This window comes from Epinephelus fuscoguttatus, linkage group LG21 (assembly GCF_011397635.1).
Source record: "Epinephelus fuscoguttatus linkage group LG21, E.fuscoguttatus.final_Chr_v1".
Taxonomy (NCBI): domain Eukaryota; kingdom Metazoa; phylum Chordata; class Actinopteri; order Perciformes; family Serranidae; genus Epinephelus; species Epinephelus fuscoguttatus.
In genome coordinates this window covers 21,110,300-21,124,004 of record NC_064772.1, presented here as the reverse complement: position 1 = coordinate 21,124,004, position 13,705 = coordinate 21,110,300, and the positions used below count along the sequence as shown (strand labels likewise).

Genomic DNA, 13,705 nt, shown 5'->3' with positions numbered 1-13,705 from the left:
AGGACACGCCCACTAGCCATGTGCACCAATCAAATTACACAGCAGGGGATTTAACACATGATGGGCGTTCTTATCAACCAATGGTGTTGCGTAAAGAGAATGATTGACAGGGAGACTCCCCAGCTCGAGAGCGGTGCTGCGAATGGAGGAGGCGGGGCTACAGCTGGGCGTTGCTGAACAGCTTAACATTTTATTTTTATTTTTTTTCACGCAACTGGGACCCACTCCTTGTCAAAATTATTAGGGCTTTAAATTCATCTTGGGGCCTGTGGGGATTTTGTAGTCATGAAGACCTATTTAGATAACGAGTGATAGCAGATAACTGTGAGCCAGAGAGGTTTTCAGGGGGTTAGAAACAAGCTCCAGGCAGTGATGCTGAGAATGAGCTGGGATAGTATTGTATAACAGACTGAAATAGCTGGGCCAGCATCCTGCAGGAAGAGGTTCAATAAGAGGACTTGCTATACTTAGATCTGTGCTTTGCTCTCCCAGGTGTGTCTGTGTAGACAAAAACAGTCTGAGGGAGATGGCAGTCATCAAAGCAGGGAGAGGCAAATAGTCTCTTACACTGTAGACTGGTTCAGTCCACTTGAGGAGGGAAAGGGAGTTTCATTATTGAAAATGCACTGCTATTCCTGGACAAGGGGGGAAGCCACAGCCTGCATTTGTTATCCAGCTGTCAGTTTAACATATATAATTGATTTAGCCATGCATATCAAAGCACAGTAGTATGTGACTGTAACACAGTGGGGCAGTTTGGGCTTGTCTTGGCGCACTTGAATTTTACATTCAGTGTATGACTTTTTCCCCCCACTATTTTTGTATTTTATAGACCAAATTATAATGGATTAATTCAGAAAATTATTGTCAGTGTGGTCAATAATTTGCTAACTTGCAAAAATATGATTTTAATGCTGCAACGTTTCGGTGACTGGACCTTAATCAGGATTACTGCTCGTCCCTCACCTACACACCTGTTAGGAAATAGATGTGCAAATCATTCCTTTGTTCTGGCGAAATCAATAATAAAAGTAATAGTTTATTTTAGCCCTATTTAGCTTAAAGTCTGTTGTCTAAAAATAACATGTAACATATCAAAGGGTCACTATAATTTAACGACAATGAGGCAAGGGTGTAGGTTTTGTTCCAACATTTGGGGGACACATATGAAATGTGATGTTTTTGAGAGTCAAACACTTAATTTCCTGCATTTTTGTGTGCCTTTTCTGCATCAGTTTATAGTGAAAACGTCTTAAACTCTGTCAAAAAATAAAAGTCCTCTGCTTCTTTAAGGTTTTAATTGGGGTGGACAAATGCACAAGGGACGTACCCCCCTGTCTCCACCCCGAAATGTATGCCTATGCAGTGAGGGGTCTAAAAAATTAGAAAAATGTAGTGAGCTCTGTGACTCTGTGTTGTTGAAAGGGCAAAGATTGATGTCACCATTAAAAATCATCCACCCATTTCCTGCCAGCTAATGAGATGTATCCGAATTCTTGGGAAATAGTCAGCAGCCCTTGCTTTGTGATGTAGAAATAGCAAAAGAAAAGAACGAAAGAAAACATGTCATTAAGGGTGCAAAGGGGAAATAACTCATCGGCTGCTCGCACATACACACAATTAACAATATCAATGTTTCCACTTTTATTGTCAGGGTACTTGCTTCATGTAAAATATTTCAATACAATACAGTACAATGCATGTTCCATCTGCCGTCCTCCATGCGATTGGTTGGTTTTGTCATCACGTTGTAAGGCTTGCCCACAGCACTCCGCCATACTCGCCATGAAAACAAAACCATGAAAACAGATTAAATTATAAACTACTAAAATCTTTTTTGTCATCTTTTTTTGTCCTTTCTGAACAAAAAAAAGAAAGAAAAACCCTCAACGCCACAGCTGTGGGGGCTCCACATCCTCCCAGCATGCTTCACAGCAGCTCAGTTCAGTCCTCAGCTGAGGCCCTCGGAGGGCCACACACACACAAAATAAACGGACAGACAGACAGACAGACAGACAGACAGGAGGACAGTCGGACAGGGTATCTGTCACCGCTGGCAGTCACATAGCAGCTTTCAGTCTCATCCAAGCTTCAACAGGAATGGGGGTAACTGGCAGGGGTGGAGGTGTAGTTGGGGGTGTGGAGACAGGTGTAGAAGAAGAGGGGAGGAGATGACACAGTAGATTAACACGTGTCCCCCAAACCGAGCCATCTTCTCTTGGCTGGTTTGAGTAACAGAAACAGGTTGGATTCGAGCGTAGAATCCGTTCTCCTCATCCTCCCGCCTTGTGTTTCACCTGTCAGCGTTTGCTCTATAGGTGTGTTTCTAATACTGGGGTTATGGGTGTGTTATCTTGAAGAAGTGTAGACTGTTGTCACTCTGACCTAACAGACTGCTGCAGAAGAAAAGTGCCCTCTGTGGGGTGGGGTGGGTTGTTGCCTTGGACATCCCCACATCCCTCAGTACATTCGTTCAGGTGGGCATGGTGAGGGCTGTGTATGCGTGTTTATATATATATATATATATATATATATATATATATATATATATATATATATATATATATATATATATATATATATATGTATGTGTGTGTGTGTGTGTGTGTGTGTGTGTGTAAGTGTATGCACGTATGTGTATGTGTGTGTGAGGGGTGTCTCAGTAGCGGTGGGTCTGGTGGGAGTACTGGGGCGGCTGTTGGGAGGTAGAGGAGTATCCCATGCTGCTTTGGGGCAGTGATGTGCTTGGTCCAGGGTTCTGGTAGGCAGCATGTGGATTGGAGCGCTGCAGGGAGGAAAAAAAACAACAAGACAATAAATCCTTTTAATTCAAAACATTGCCTCAATTTTTACACTTATGCTCTTTTGATTTAAAGCAAGGGTCGCCAGGAGAGTGGCTCTGAGCGCTTGATCCCCCGCAGGGAGCCAATGAGTCGCCTGCAGGGCATGTTCTAAAAATAACTGCGGTCAAGCCAGCCATCACTCGCATCTCCATGTTCACATCAGCCAGTGCCACAACTGTAGTGCACCCTTATACTGTCATTAACGGTAAATGCACTCAAACAGTGAGCTGACAGGAAGAGCTAGTGACAGACTTGGCAAAACTAGCGTAAAGATATACATGTAACAATGTCCAGGTTTTCTGAACCCCGGGATGGGAGAGCCCTTCTATGTGGAGTTTGCATGTTCTCCCCATGTCAGCGTGTGTTTTCTCTGGGTACTCCAGCTTCCTCCCACAGTCCAAAGACATGCAGTTTAATTGGTGACTCTAAATTGGCCGTGAGTGTGAATGTGAGTGTGAATGGTTGGCTGTCTCTATGTGTCAGCCCTGTGATAGTCTGGTGACCTGTCCAGGGTGTACCCTGCCTCTCGCCTAGCGTCAGCTGGGATAGGCTCCAGCCCCCCCTTGACGCCCAACATGATAAACGGCTACTGAAAAATGAATGAACTGTGTTTTCCTTCTATATATGAGTCATATTTATCGAAGTTATATTTAACTTTGGCAAATAAATTAAAGTTATAATACAAGTGTAGGGAGGAGGAGGGAAAGAGGCTGTAACTGTACAAATTCGTACAAAAAGAGCAATTACACTTAGTAGATAGTGAAAAGGCAACCAGATGGTGTTGTGGGAGGGAGACAAAGAGAGAACAGAAAAAAAAACCCAAAATGATTTAAGAGGTGCTGGATTATTTACACAATAATTTCATATGTGTATCATTAACATGATATCAATATTTTGTTTGTACCGGTATCTTGAGACACACATAGCACAGCCAAACTAACATGAGAGAGCTATATTTTCATCCAACAGTCAACTGCTGAGGGAGAAGAGACCTACCTGGTAGTCTGAGGTCATGATGAGGCCACCTGAGGTAGTGGTGGGCGGGACAACTCGCACTTTCTTCAGAGGCGGGCCCTGGGCGTGGCTGTTGTCAGGGTTGCCGGTGTGCCCCGCCCCATTTGTGTGGTTGTTTCCCTGTTGCTGCTGCTGGTTTTTCTAATATTAGAGAAAAAAAATATGTACATTGTATTGTATGTGTACAAACACTACCTCTACCCCAGTGTTTCCCCTTTTACCCTTCTGTATATAGTCATGAAATAAGCATGCTGAACAACAATTCTTACTTTGTCTGCCTTGTCCTCCGGCTCCTCCTCTGTCAGGAACTCCCTCTTGGGGTAGGGGATTTGGCAGCCTGCAAACACACTGGAGAAAAAAAATGCAAAGAGGTCAACTTGTCAACTTCAAACACTTATTCCCATGACTTGAAGCTAATTAGCTAATGGATTGTTCAATGTGGGAGCAACCCCAGGGTCATGTGTCTCAAAACCAAGGAGTAGCACGCGATAAGCAAACTGGATACAGACTGCAGGCGTGTGTGTGTGTGTGTGCGTGTGCGCTGGGACTCACTCAGAGGTGGGCAGGGGCTCTTCCAAAAAGTAGGGGTCCTGCATGGCCTGCTCAGATGTGATTCTACGGATGGGGTCCATGGTCAGCAGCTTCTGCAGCTGTAATGAAGTGCACACAATGTCAGCCCCCAAACAAGAAGTGGCATGATGACAAAGATGGAAAACCAAACTGTGGCTTCTATTATAATTCTACTTTAACGTCCTAAAGCTACGCCAAAAAAACACAACTGTCCTATTATTACAGAGGCATTTTAACTCACCAAGTGGAATGCTTTGCTGTCTGGTTTGACTTTATGTTTTTCCATGTACTTTATAAGGCTGCAGTTTGTGTATCTGTGGCAGAGAAGGAGCAAATCATATTAATACCATGCCGTCGGTGCAGTTACCACATATAAAAACACGCAGAGTTATTACATGGTTAAGCAAGAATTGCGTACAACACTCAGAGATGTATTTTTGCCAGCAGACATAGCACTTTGCTTCGCTCCAACTTTGTTTCTGATCTTTCAGAAAACTAGGACAGTGGTGCTCGGCACACTCACGTGTTCCTTCTAAAGTCTTTCATCAGCGTGGAGTGTTCTGGCATCTTTTTGATGTCCTCCCAGTCTTTATCTGTCAAATGAGGGAAAGACAGGATTACACTACGTCATGCACTCCCTCCCTTCAAGAACAGATTATTTAGGTTGTAGTGGGGTTTGGATTACAATCTTTATAAGCACAAGATCTGCCCCACAACAAACCCTTGTTACATCAAGGGCATATTGAGCTTTGGTTTTGACTTGCAGGTTAAGATATATGACATATGATCAATTTAAATTTGCTAGGATGCTTGATTGTCTTGCAGGATCAACACTAAACCCATCAGACAGACTGGTGAATTACATAACTAGTGCAGCAGAGATGGCAGAAGAAAAAGAAGCTTAAGTGAACTGGAAAATACAGGCCCAAATGTAGCCCTGCAAGTAAAAGTTTCTGTTTGTGACTTGGCTACATTTATCGTGTCAGTGGATTGGTGTTCAGAGCAAACAGACCACAGTACTGCCTGAAGGAAAAAGAAGGAGCTTGAAAAGACCAGGCGAATAATCTGCCTCTGTTAGGAAGGGAAAATGCTTATCCTTCCACAGCATTTTTCCATTACAAAGGAAACACAGCAGCTGTGACACTTTGGTTTAATAGCAGCTCAACAGCATTAAAGGAACAGTTCACCCTAAAATCAAATATATATTTTTCCTCTTACCTGTAGTGCTATTTATCAGTCTAGATTGTTTTGGTGTGAGTTACAGAGTGTTGGAGAAATCAGCCATAGAGATGTCTGCCTTCTGTCGAATATAATAGAACTAGATGGCACTCTGCTTGTGGTTCTCAAAGTGCCAAAAAAAACATTAAAAAAAAGACTCAACAGCAATGTCTCTTTCTATAAATCATGACCTGGTTACTCAAAATAATCCACACACCTTGTTGTGAGCAGTTTCATGTAGGAACTATTTTCTTTCCACCGAACTACACCCACCAAACTTATCACTGAACAGAAGGAAGTGTGCGTCTACTCATGGACAACATGCTGAGTTTAATAGCATCCTCCTCGACTAAGCTGCAACATTAGCTAGCTCAGTGGTGCTAGGTGAGCTAGCAGCAGATGCACCTTTCCTTCTACGCAGTGATACAATTGGCAGGTGTAATTAAGTAGAAAGAAAATAGTTCCTACATGAAACTGCTGAGTAACCAGGTTAGGATTTCTGGAAAGAGACATTTCTGTTGAGTTTTTCAAAATTATTATTTTATTATTTATTATTTTAGCGCTTTGAGCACCACAAGTCGAGTGCCATCTAGTTCCATTATATTTGAGAGAAGGCAAACATCTCTATGGTCGATATCTCCAACACTCTGCAGCTCACACCAAAACAATCCATCTAGGAAAATAGGTATATTTGATTGTGGGATGAACTGTCCCTTTAATTTACATTCTTAGTTTGGAAAATCAGGAGTACTTATTTCCCTTGAGGACCCAAGCAATGCATCCTCTTTTGAAGCAAATCAAGTATATCATTAAAAAAATCAGCATGTATTTAATGATTTAAAATGGAGCATGTTTTATGAGTAGTAGTCTGGCAGCACTGGACTCTCACCAGCAGGGAAACCCATGACGTTAAAGATGCGGTCCAGTTGGTCGTGGTGGTAAGGGTTACTGGTCTTGATATCCTCCTGGCGACAGTGGAATATGGGCTCAGACGTCAGCAGCTCTGCAAAGATGCAGCCAATCGCCCAGATGTCTGAAGGAAAGCAGAGCGCACACTAACTTAGTCTGTCACTGAAGTCAGTAGAACTGGTTTGCATGTGTTCACACTTGGGAAGAGGCACAGACAGATGGTGTTGCACAATTCTCACCGATGGCTTTGGTGTAGTGCCGAGCCCCCAGCAGTAGTTCAGGTGCTCTGTACCAGAAGGTGACCACCACAGGGTCGAGATCGGCTAAAGGCTTCAGCGGTGAATTGAAGAGACGGGCAAACCCCATGTCCGCTGCAGAGCAGACATTACAGTCAGTGAAGTAACAGCAAACTTTTATGACAGCAAACATTTTATAAAGGAGACATTATACATACCAATCTTTACTCTACCCCTCTCCGGCCCTTCCCCCATCACTAAAATGTTGGCTGGTTTCTGAGGAAAAGAGACACACACACCATCTTGAGCATGTGTCAACAATCCACACATTACAGCAAAACCACTGAGATTAAATCAGCTTTGATTGACCCAGTTGTTGAGCTTTGGCAGAGTTCACCAAGTTGAATATAAGACTTTTTAGAAACCAAAATAGGGCTGGATAATATGGACGAAAAATTATATCTGTATTTTTAGGCTACATGGTGAAAGTGGCTAAATGTTCAGTTGTAAGTCAACACCACATGTGAGATGCCACATTTTCATTAAAACAGACTGTGATCAAAATAAAACACTAAGAAAGGTTTTTTTCTTCCCAGTTTGAACCTGCAACTGCAAAACTTGTAAATGAAAAGTTATATAAAAGAAATAGACTGACTATACTAGAGCATTGGCACTTTGTCTCCCTCCATGTTGCAGAAGAACTTGTGATGGAGTGAGGCCGGGTTTGCACGCAGAGGAGAGATACAAACACTGGCACGGCTTTATGAACCTAACAGGTTATGTAACACAATATCAAACTATGGCAATATAAACAATACTGTTTTATCCTATTTCTCATTTGAAACTATGTGGATATACAGTACAGGCCAAAAGTTTGGACACACCTTCTGTGCTTTGGTCTGATGAGAAAGAGTGTGCAAAGCAGTAATCAGAGCAAAGGGTGGCTATTTTGAAGAAACTAGAATATAAAACATGTTTTCAGTTATTTCACCTTTTTTTGTTAAGTACATAACTCCACATGTGTTCATTCATAGTTTTGATGCCTTCAGTGAGAATCTACAATGTAAATAGTCATGAAAATAAAGAAAACGCATTGAATGAGAAGGTGTGTCCAAACTTTTGGCCTGTACTGTACATGAAAAAGTATATATAAGCCCTAACACATACTGTAATTTGATATGTTTTTAGGATCATATCTGTCATACCATCAAAATCTATTCTCACAAGAATCACAATTTCAGTTTATTAGTGTTTAATTTGTCAAGAGACCACAATTAGACTGGAATTATTAATCAAATAATCCATTAGTTGTCAACTATTAAATTAATCAACAACTAATTTGACATCAGATTAATCATTTTATGCAGTTTTAAGTAACAAAATATCAAAGTTTTTTGATTCCAGCCTCTTAAATGTGATTATTTTCAGTTTCTTTTACTCCTCTGTGACAGTAAACCGAATATCTTTGGGTTGCTGACCAAACAAGACATTTAATGACATCGTCTTGAGCTTTAGAAAACATTAATTAACATTTTTTAAACCAAACAAGTAACTGACTAATTAAGAAAATAATCAACATGTTGATTATTGTTGAAACCCTACCCCACAATCAGATATAAAAAGATTTCATAACATCACTTGAGTCTTTGAACAGAAAAACCTGCACACTGCTCTTGCTCAGCTTCACAATTTATTAGTAACACTAATGTTTCAGTCCCCCTGAATCTTCATCAAGAGTGTTCAACACCATTATTTACAACTTGGGGGAATTAATCAGCTGTGAGTGTGTTTCTAAATAACTGACAACAGCCTGTACACCATTTGCCAACATTAAAAAAAAACTAGAACCCTCAGGCTCTTTACACAATAAAGGCAAAAATCCCCCACACCTGTGCACACCTGTGAAATGGGTGGAGCAGATTCTGTTTAAGCTCAATGTTGTAAATAATGGTGTTGAACACTGAGAATTGGGACACTGTAAAAAAAAGAAAATAAAATAAAAAAATTAAAAAAAACAATTACTATTCAATTATCAATAAACTGTGAAGTTGAAAAAAATATTACAATTAAATTACTAATAAAATGTGTAGCTGAAAAAAAATCAAATAAAAAAAATATAAAATAAAATTACTATTAAAATACTAATAAACTGTGAAGCTGAGCAGGGTGCAGGATTTTCTGTTCAAAGATTCAAGTGATATTTCCCAACACACCTTCATCTGAGACTTTTGGATGTGCAAATATCTTCCTTCAAACTAATAATTACCATCACTGCCTGGAGCAGCCAAGATAGTTTCTTTTATGGACACTGACTTCAATGCTTTTTCAGACTTTCAAATACCTGCAGCGTCACTATGTGAGCCAGCATGTGGTGTGTAATGAAAACTCTATGTTGCTGCCCTCTAGTGGACACAATAAACACACTGCATCCCACAGGAGGGGGGTACCATTTCCATCTCACTGTGCATTTAAACAGTAGACAATTTTTCCAATTCAACCAAACAGGTGAAATCTGTTAACAGCTGAGACTAAATTCAGAGTATTAATAAATTCTTATTAAACAGAAACAAATACAAGACTAAAAAACAAAGCCTGTTAGTTTCCCTCAGAACATAGTAACCACAACTATCTGAAATTACAATCATTTTATGCACCAACCTAAAGAATACTGCAGAGAAGTTGTATATTATGAAAAATGCACACTAGTCTTGGTTGACATAAACTTGTTACCAAATCATCATTCTTCAACATTAAGTATTTAGGAGCGATAACTAAACACATGCAGACTGACACAGCTTCATATGCCTTTCACTGATTCTCTGTCCAGTAACAATCTTGCAATCTCTCATCAACTGCTGCCTTGTTTTCCCTTCTACCAAAATATTTTCTCTCTCCCCCTCCTCCCCTTCCCTCTCTGCCCTCCCCAATCCTCTTACAAGGTCTCTGTGGAGGACCCAGTTGGCGTGGAGGTAATGGATGCCATCCAGGATCTGGTAGAGCAGAGACTTGACCATTCCTCTCGGCAGCTGAAGTGGCTTCTTGTTGGCCTTGGACGCTCTGTGGAACTTAATAATGTGCTACGGAAAGACAAGATAATAGTAACTGTGGTGTGTGTGCGAACGTGATGACTGAAATACATCGTTTGGTGCGCTTTTCCACATTTGTAAGGTCACAAATGTAACTGTATGCAACAGGCTAGATCAGTGAAACTGATGTTTGTGGCATGTGTTTCCACTTCCTCGGGAGGGGAATGTGACTGCTGCAGCTTTGTGGCAGAAAATGGCATTTTAACTCAGCTTGGATATGCTGCCAAGTGTAATGCAGCAGAGGTTTGACTACCAAATGTCGAATGCTTCTTGGTGCTTGTGCGTTTTATTGAGAGTTAGCAGTGCATAATTAGCACCAGTTTGAGTTTCCTTTCTTACAACTGGCTGATAGTAAGTGTGAGTATATATGCATCAGTACTATGAGTAATTCTGCATTTGTAAAAGCATAAGGTATACAAATATGTAAGCTGCATAAACTCACATAAATGGGTGGGAATCTGCAGTATGTGCACTTGTGTCTGTGTAAACTAATAACGAAATAATCATAAATGAATTACACAGAAACTCTCCACGTGCATTCCCCCTCATATTAACGTATCCAATGGACAATATTAAAGTCATGCCATGCTGCTCCAGTGTATGTCGTGTGCGTGCATTTTACCCAGAGATCATGTTCAGCGTAGTCGAAGAGCAGCCAAACTTTACGGTCTGCATGTGACAGGAAAACCTTCTGCAGCGAGATGACATTGGGGTGCTTCAGCTCCCGCAGCAGCTGCAATACACAAACCCACTCAGAGGAGCGACCACACACACTCATGGCAGAAATCACGGATGACAAATGGCTAATTTGTAAGAGTTAATGCTGCTGTTAGCTGCTAAGAGTGGAGACATCTCTGTGTTGATGAGGGCACAATATCACTTGTGCAACTTAATGCAACACAGTAAAAATGACTTGATGCATATGATGTTTGGGGTGTTGATTTTGAAGGTGTAGTTTGTATTAATGTGTCCACATGAGTGTTTTTTTTCTTCTTCTAGCTCGTGTTTTACTCCGTGAAGGTGATTCGGGCATTACATAAGCCACCTAGGAATGGCATGAGGGTGTTGCACACAGACCAAACAAAGGGACAAAGTAAGCCAGGCAGTTCTTACTGCAATCTCTCTGCAGGCTGACATGGAGATGCCAGTGCCTTCAATCTGCTTGAGGGCGTAGTCCTTATCATCCTTCCTACAAACAGAGAAAGGCAGAGCAACATCAACACCAGACCAGACTGCGGGGCCCCCTGAGAGCTGTCTGCACAGAAACATAAAGGGGGGCACTTGGCAGCTGGCACAGAGACTCTGAGAAGAGGCCGAGTTGCATTACCTCCAGATTTGTGTAATCAAGCTCACCTCTGAGGCTCAAAACAATAGAGGGGGAGAGGAAACAGGCCCTGTCTGGCAGCTGGCGAGGGACAAACAGAGCACTGGGACTGGCTCGCACTTGAATGAATCGGTTATAACCCCTCCCTCCCTCCCCCTGGCCTAAATCATCTCATAAACCCATGCTTTGTGCCTCCTCAGGCCTCGTCCAACTGCTGCAGCACAAATTAGCTCGCAGACTCTCATAAACAGCAGCCTCCTAAAGTGAACACAAACATCTTTAAACACTTTAGGGCTCTTTTGTGTGGTTCCGGCTGCCAGTATGTCCGGGCTGTGATAATGGGCTTAGTATGGTCCTGGTAGCTCGAGCTGCCTTCAGCCAGCTCCGGTCAGACACGCTTAAGTCAGTTTCATGGATTACATTAGAAACAGAAGGGAGAAGGGGAATAAATAAAAGAGTTACAAATGAAGGTGGGTGGTGCCGTTGTGTCCATGAAGTTTGGGTCCAGCTCGGGACCTTTGTTGCCATGTCATTCCCTCTCTTTATTTCATGGAATCTTTCCACTATTGACTAACAGGCAAAAATAGCCAAAAAATACACAAATAAGGAAATTAAGGTGGGCTGAGGTCGAAAGCAATACGGACAAGAACAGCACAAACATGACCCCAAATGGAGGCATGCAAGATAACAGAGCATGTAAACAACTAAATTCTGCTTAAGTAGCCGAAAATATCAGCTCTCGTGTCAGATCCTTCAATATATTAAACATTTGTGGCAAACAATGTGATGGCAAAATTAATATAAGTCATGCAGAGGTATTTACCTTGAGTATGACAAAAGCAACCTGCCCCCTTTACAAAAGGGCCAGTGTCAGCATTAACAAGTGCCTGCACATGCACCTGCTGTATCCTATATTCACCACTTCACCTGCAAATGCTCTTAATGTTACTAAATAAAATAATGCCCTGACAACTGGACAAAATGGATGCCTTTTAACAGACACCTCACACAGTCACAATAGTAAATCCTGTCAGTGTGCATGACAGAAAGCTCCAAAAGCATCCTCACTGTGCAGTCAATTACAATGCATTTACTGCTTATTTCTCTGCATAAATCTCCAACATGTCTGATGTGCCAGTTGCACAGCAGCCTTACGGAGAGGAAAAACATGAGAGAAGTGATTAAAATGTATTTGGGAGAGGGAGGAGGGGGGCAGGCGGTGGGTTCACTGGCTAGAGGCCTTGCTGGTCATCAACTCACCCATCTTTTCTCTTCGCCTTGTATACATGACCGTAGGTGCCTCTTCCCACTTTGCATCCTTCGTACTCAAACAGGTCCTCGACACGCTCTCTTTCGCCGGTCAGCTTCACCTTAAAATCATAGTCCATTTTCACCTCTGTTCGGGCAAAATGTGTCCGCTCCTTCCTTTTTTAAAGCGTCGCTTGGGAGGCAACTAGGCTACTCCAACGAGCTCGGTTTGGTAATTCAGCTAGTTGCCGTCCCCAGCGTGGCCCTTTCTTCCCTCAGCCCAGCTTCCACATCGAGTTTTCGGGTTGAATTGTTCGTACCGGAGGGGATGCGCCGTGCTCGGTGGTAGTCCAGGTGGAAAACGAGCCCGAAATGTATTCCTTTCTCTTGTTGCTGCGTTTCCCTCAGCCGGTATCTGCTCCAAAGAGACGCACTTCACTCGGTAACGACGGCGTACTCGCGCACGGCACTGTCGTAAAACGTCGTGAAGACAGCCCTGCAGCAGAGAAAGGGCTCAAGAAAATGGGTAGACAGACTACACCACGTGGAAATTCATACCCGTAATAATTAGACATGATGTGTAAGTTTATACCTTCACAATAACTGTATGTTGAGGAAATGCATATGTATGTTGCCAGATTGTGCCATATTTAAGTAATAATACAGCCGCATTTGAGATGTTTCCTCAGTGTAACAGAAAATATCAATCCACTGGCTTTGAATTAGAGCGAAAAACACTACATTTATTCTCAAAGTATGGTACTAATTAGGTATACTTATTAGAAAATGCAAGTTTATTTGCACCTTTCAAGCATAGAGGCTATTAAAAGTGTTTAATACGGTAAAGAAATGCATTAACAACATTCAACACTCATTAAGACACAAATATAAATTAGAAAAAGCGAAAAAATTAAATAGGATAAGATAGAAATAAATAGTTACAGTGCAATCACAAATAGCCAATTGTAATGGTGGAAAGAAAAGTGCAGAAAATAAATGTATTGATATATATGGTGATGCTCTTAATGCGGGGATATATTATAATGTCACCTTCAGATCTTTTAATCATCTGCTTTCATTTCACTACTTTATATTTGAAGTCACTGGAAAGGCTGTTTCAGGACATGAGCTCATTGGTGTGGGTGTTTAGGCACTCATTTCTTTACTAAAACATAAAAATAGTAGCACTATTGTGAAAAATATTGCATTAAAAGCAAATTTCATGCGCTCAAAATGTGAAATAAAAATGAAATAAGA

The 13,705-nt window shown here is 41.6% G+C and overlaps 1 protein-coding gene across 1 annotated transcript; it reads right to left on the bottom strand.

Annotated features, from left to right (window-relative positions):
• Positions 1-1,631: 1,631 nt before the first annotated feature.
• cdk8 (cyclin-dependent kinase 8) lies at positions 1,632-12,970 on the bottom strand. The gene is made up of 13 exons (XM_049565002.1): positions 12,461-12,970; positions 10,990-11,065; positions 10,499-10,609; positions 9,727-9,867; positions 7,009-7,066; positions 6,794-6,925; positions 6,535-6,678; positions 4,951-5,020; positions 4,669-4,741; positions 4,410-4,507; positions 4,127-4,205; positions 3,840-3,998; positions 1,632-2,785 (listed from the first exon to the last, which is right to left on the bottom strand). Exons 1-13 carry the CDS (start codon positions 12,586-12,588, stop codon positions 2,660-2,662), a joined length of 1,395 nt encoding a protein of 464 aa, XP_049420959.1. The 5' UTR covers positions 12,589-12,970; the 3' UTR covers positions 1,632-2,659.
• Between the last annotated feature and the right edge of the window lie 735 nt (positions 12,971-13,705).

What these genes read in the sequence shown, in the direction of transcription:
- cdk8 (XM_049565002.1), bottom strand. Translation starts at nt 12,588, where the DNA reads ATGGACTATGATTTTAAGGTGAAGCTGACCGGCGAAAGAGAGCGTGTC. An exon ending in CAGCCTGCAGAGAGATTGCA is followed by an intron (nt 10,610 to 10,989) that starts GTAAGAACTGCC and finishes TGTGTATTGCAG; the next exon opens with CTGCTGCGGGAGCTGAAGCA. An exon ending in ACAGCAAAGCATTCCACTTG is followed by an intron (nt 4,508 to 4,668) that starts GTGAGTTAAAAT and finishes ACTTCATTACAG; the next exon opens with CTGCAGAAGCTGCTGACCAT.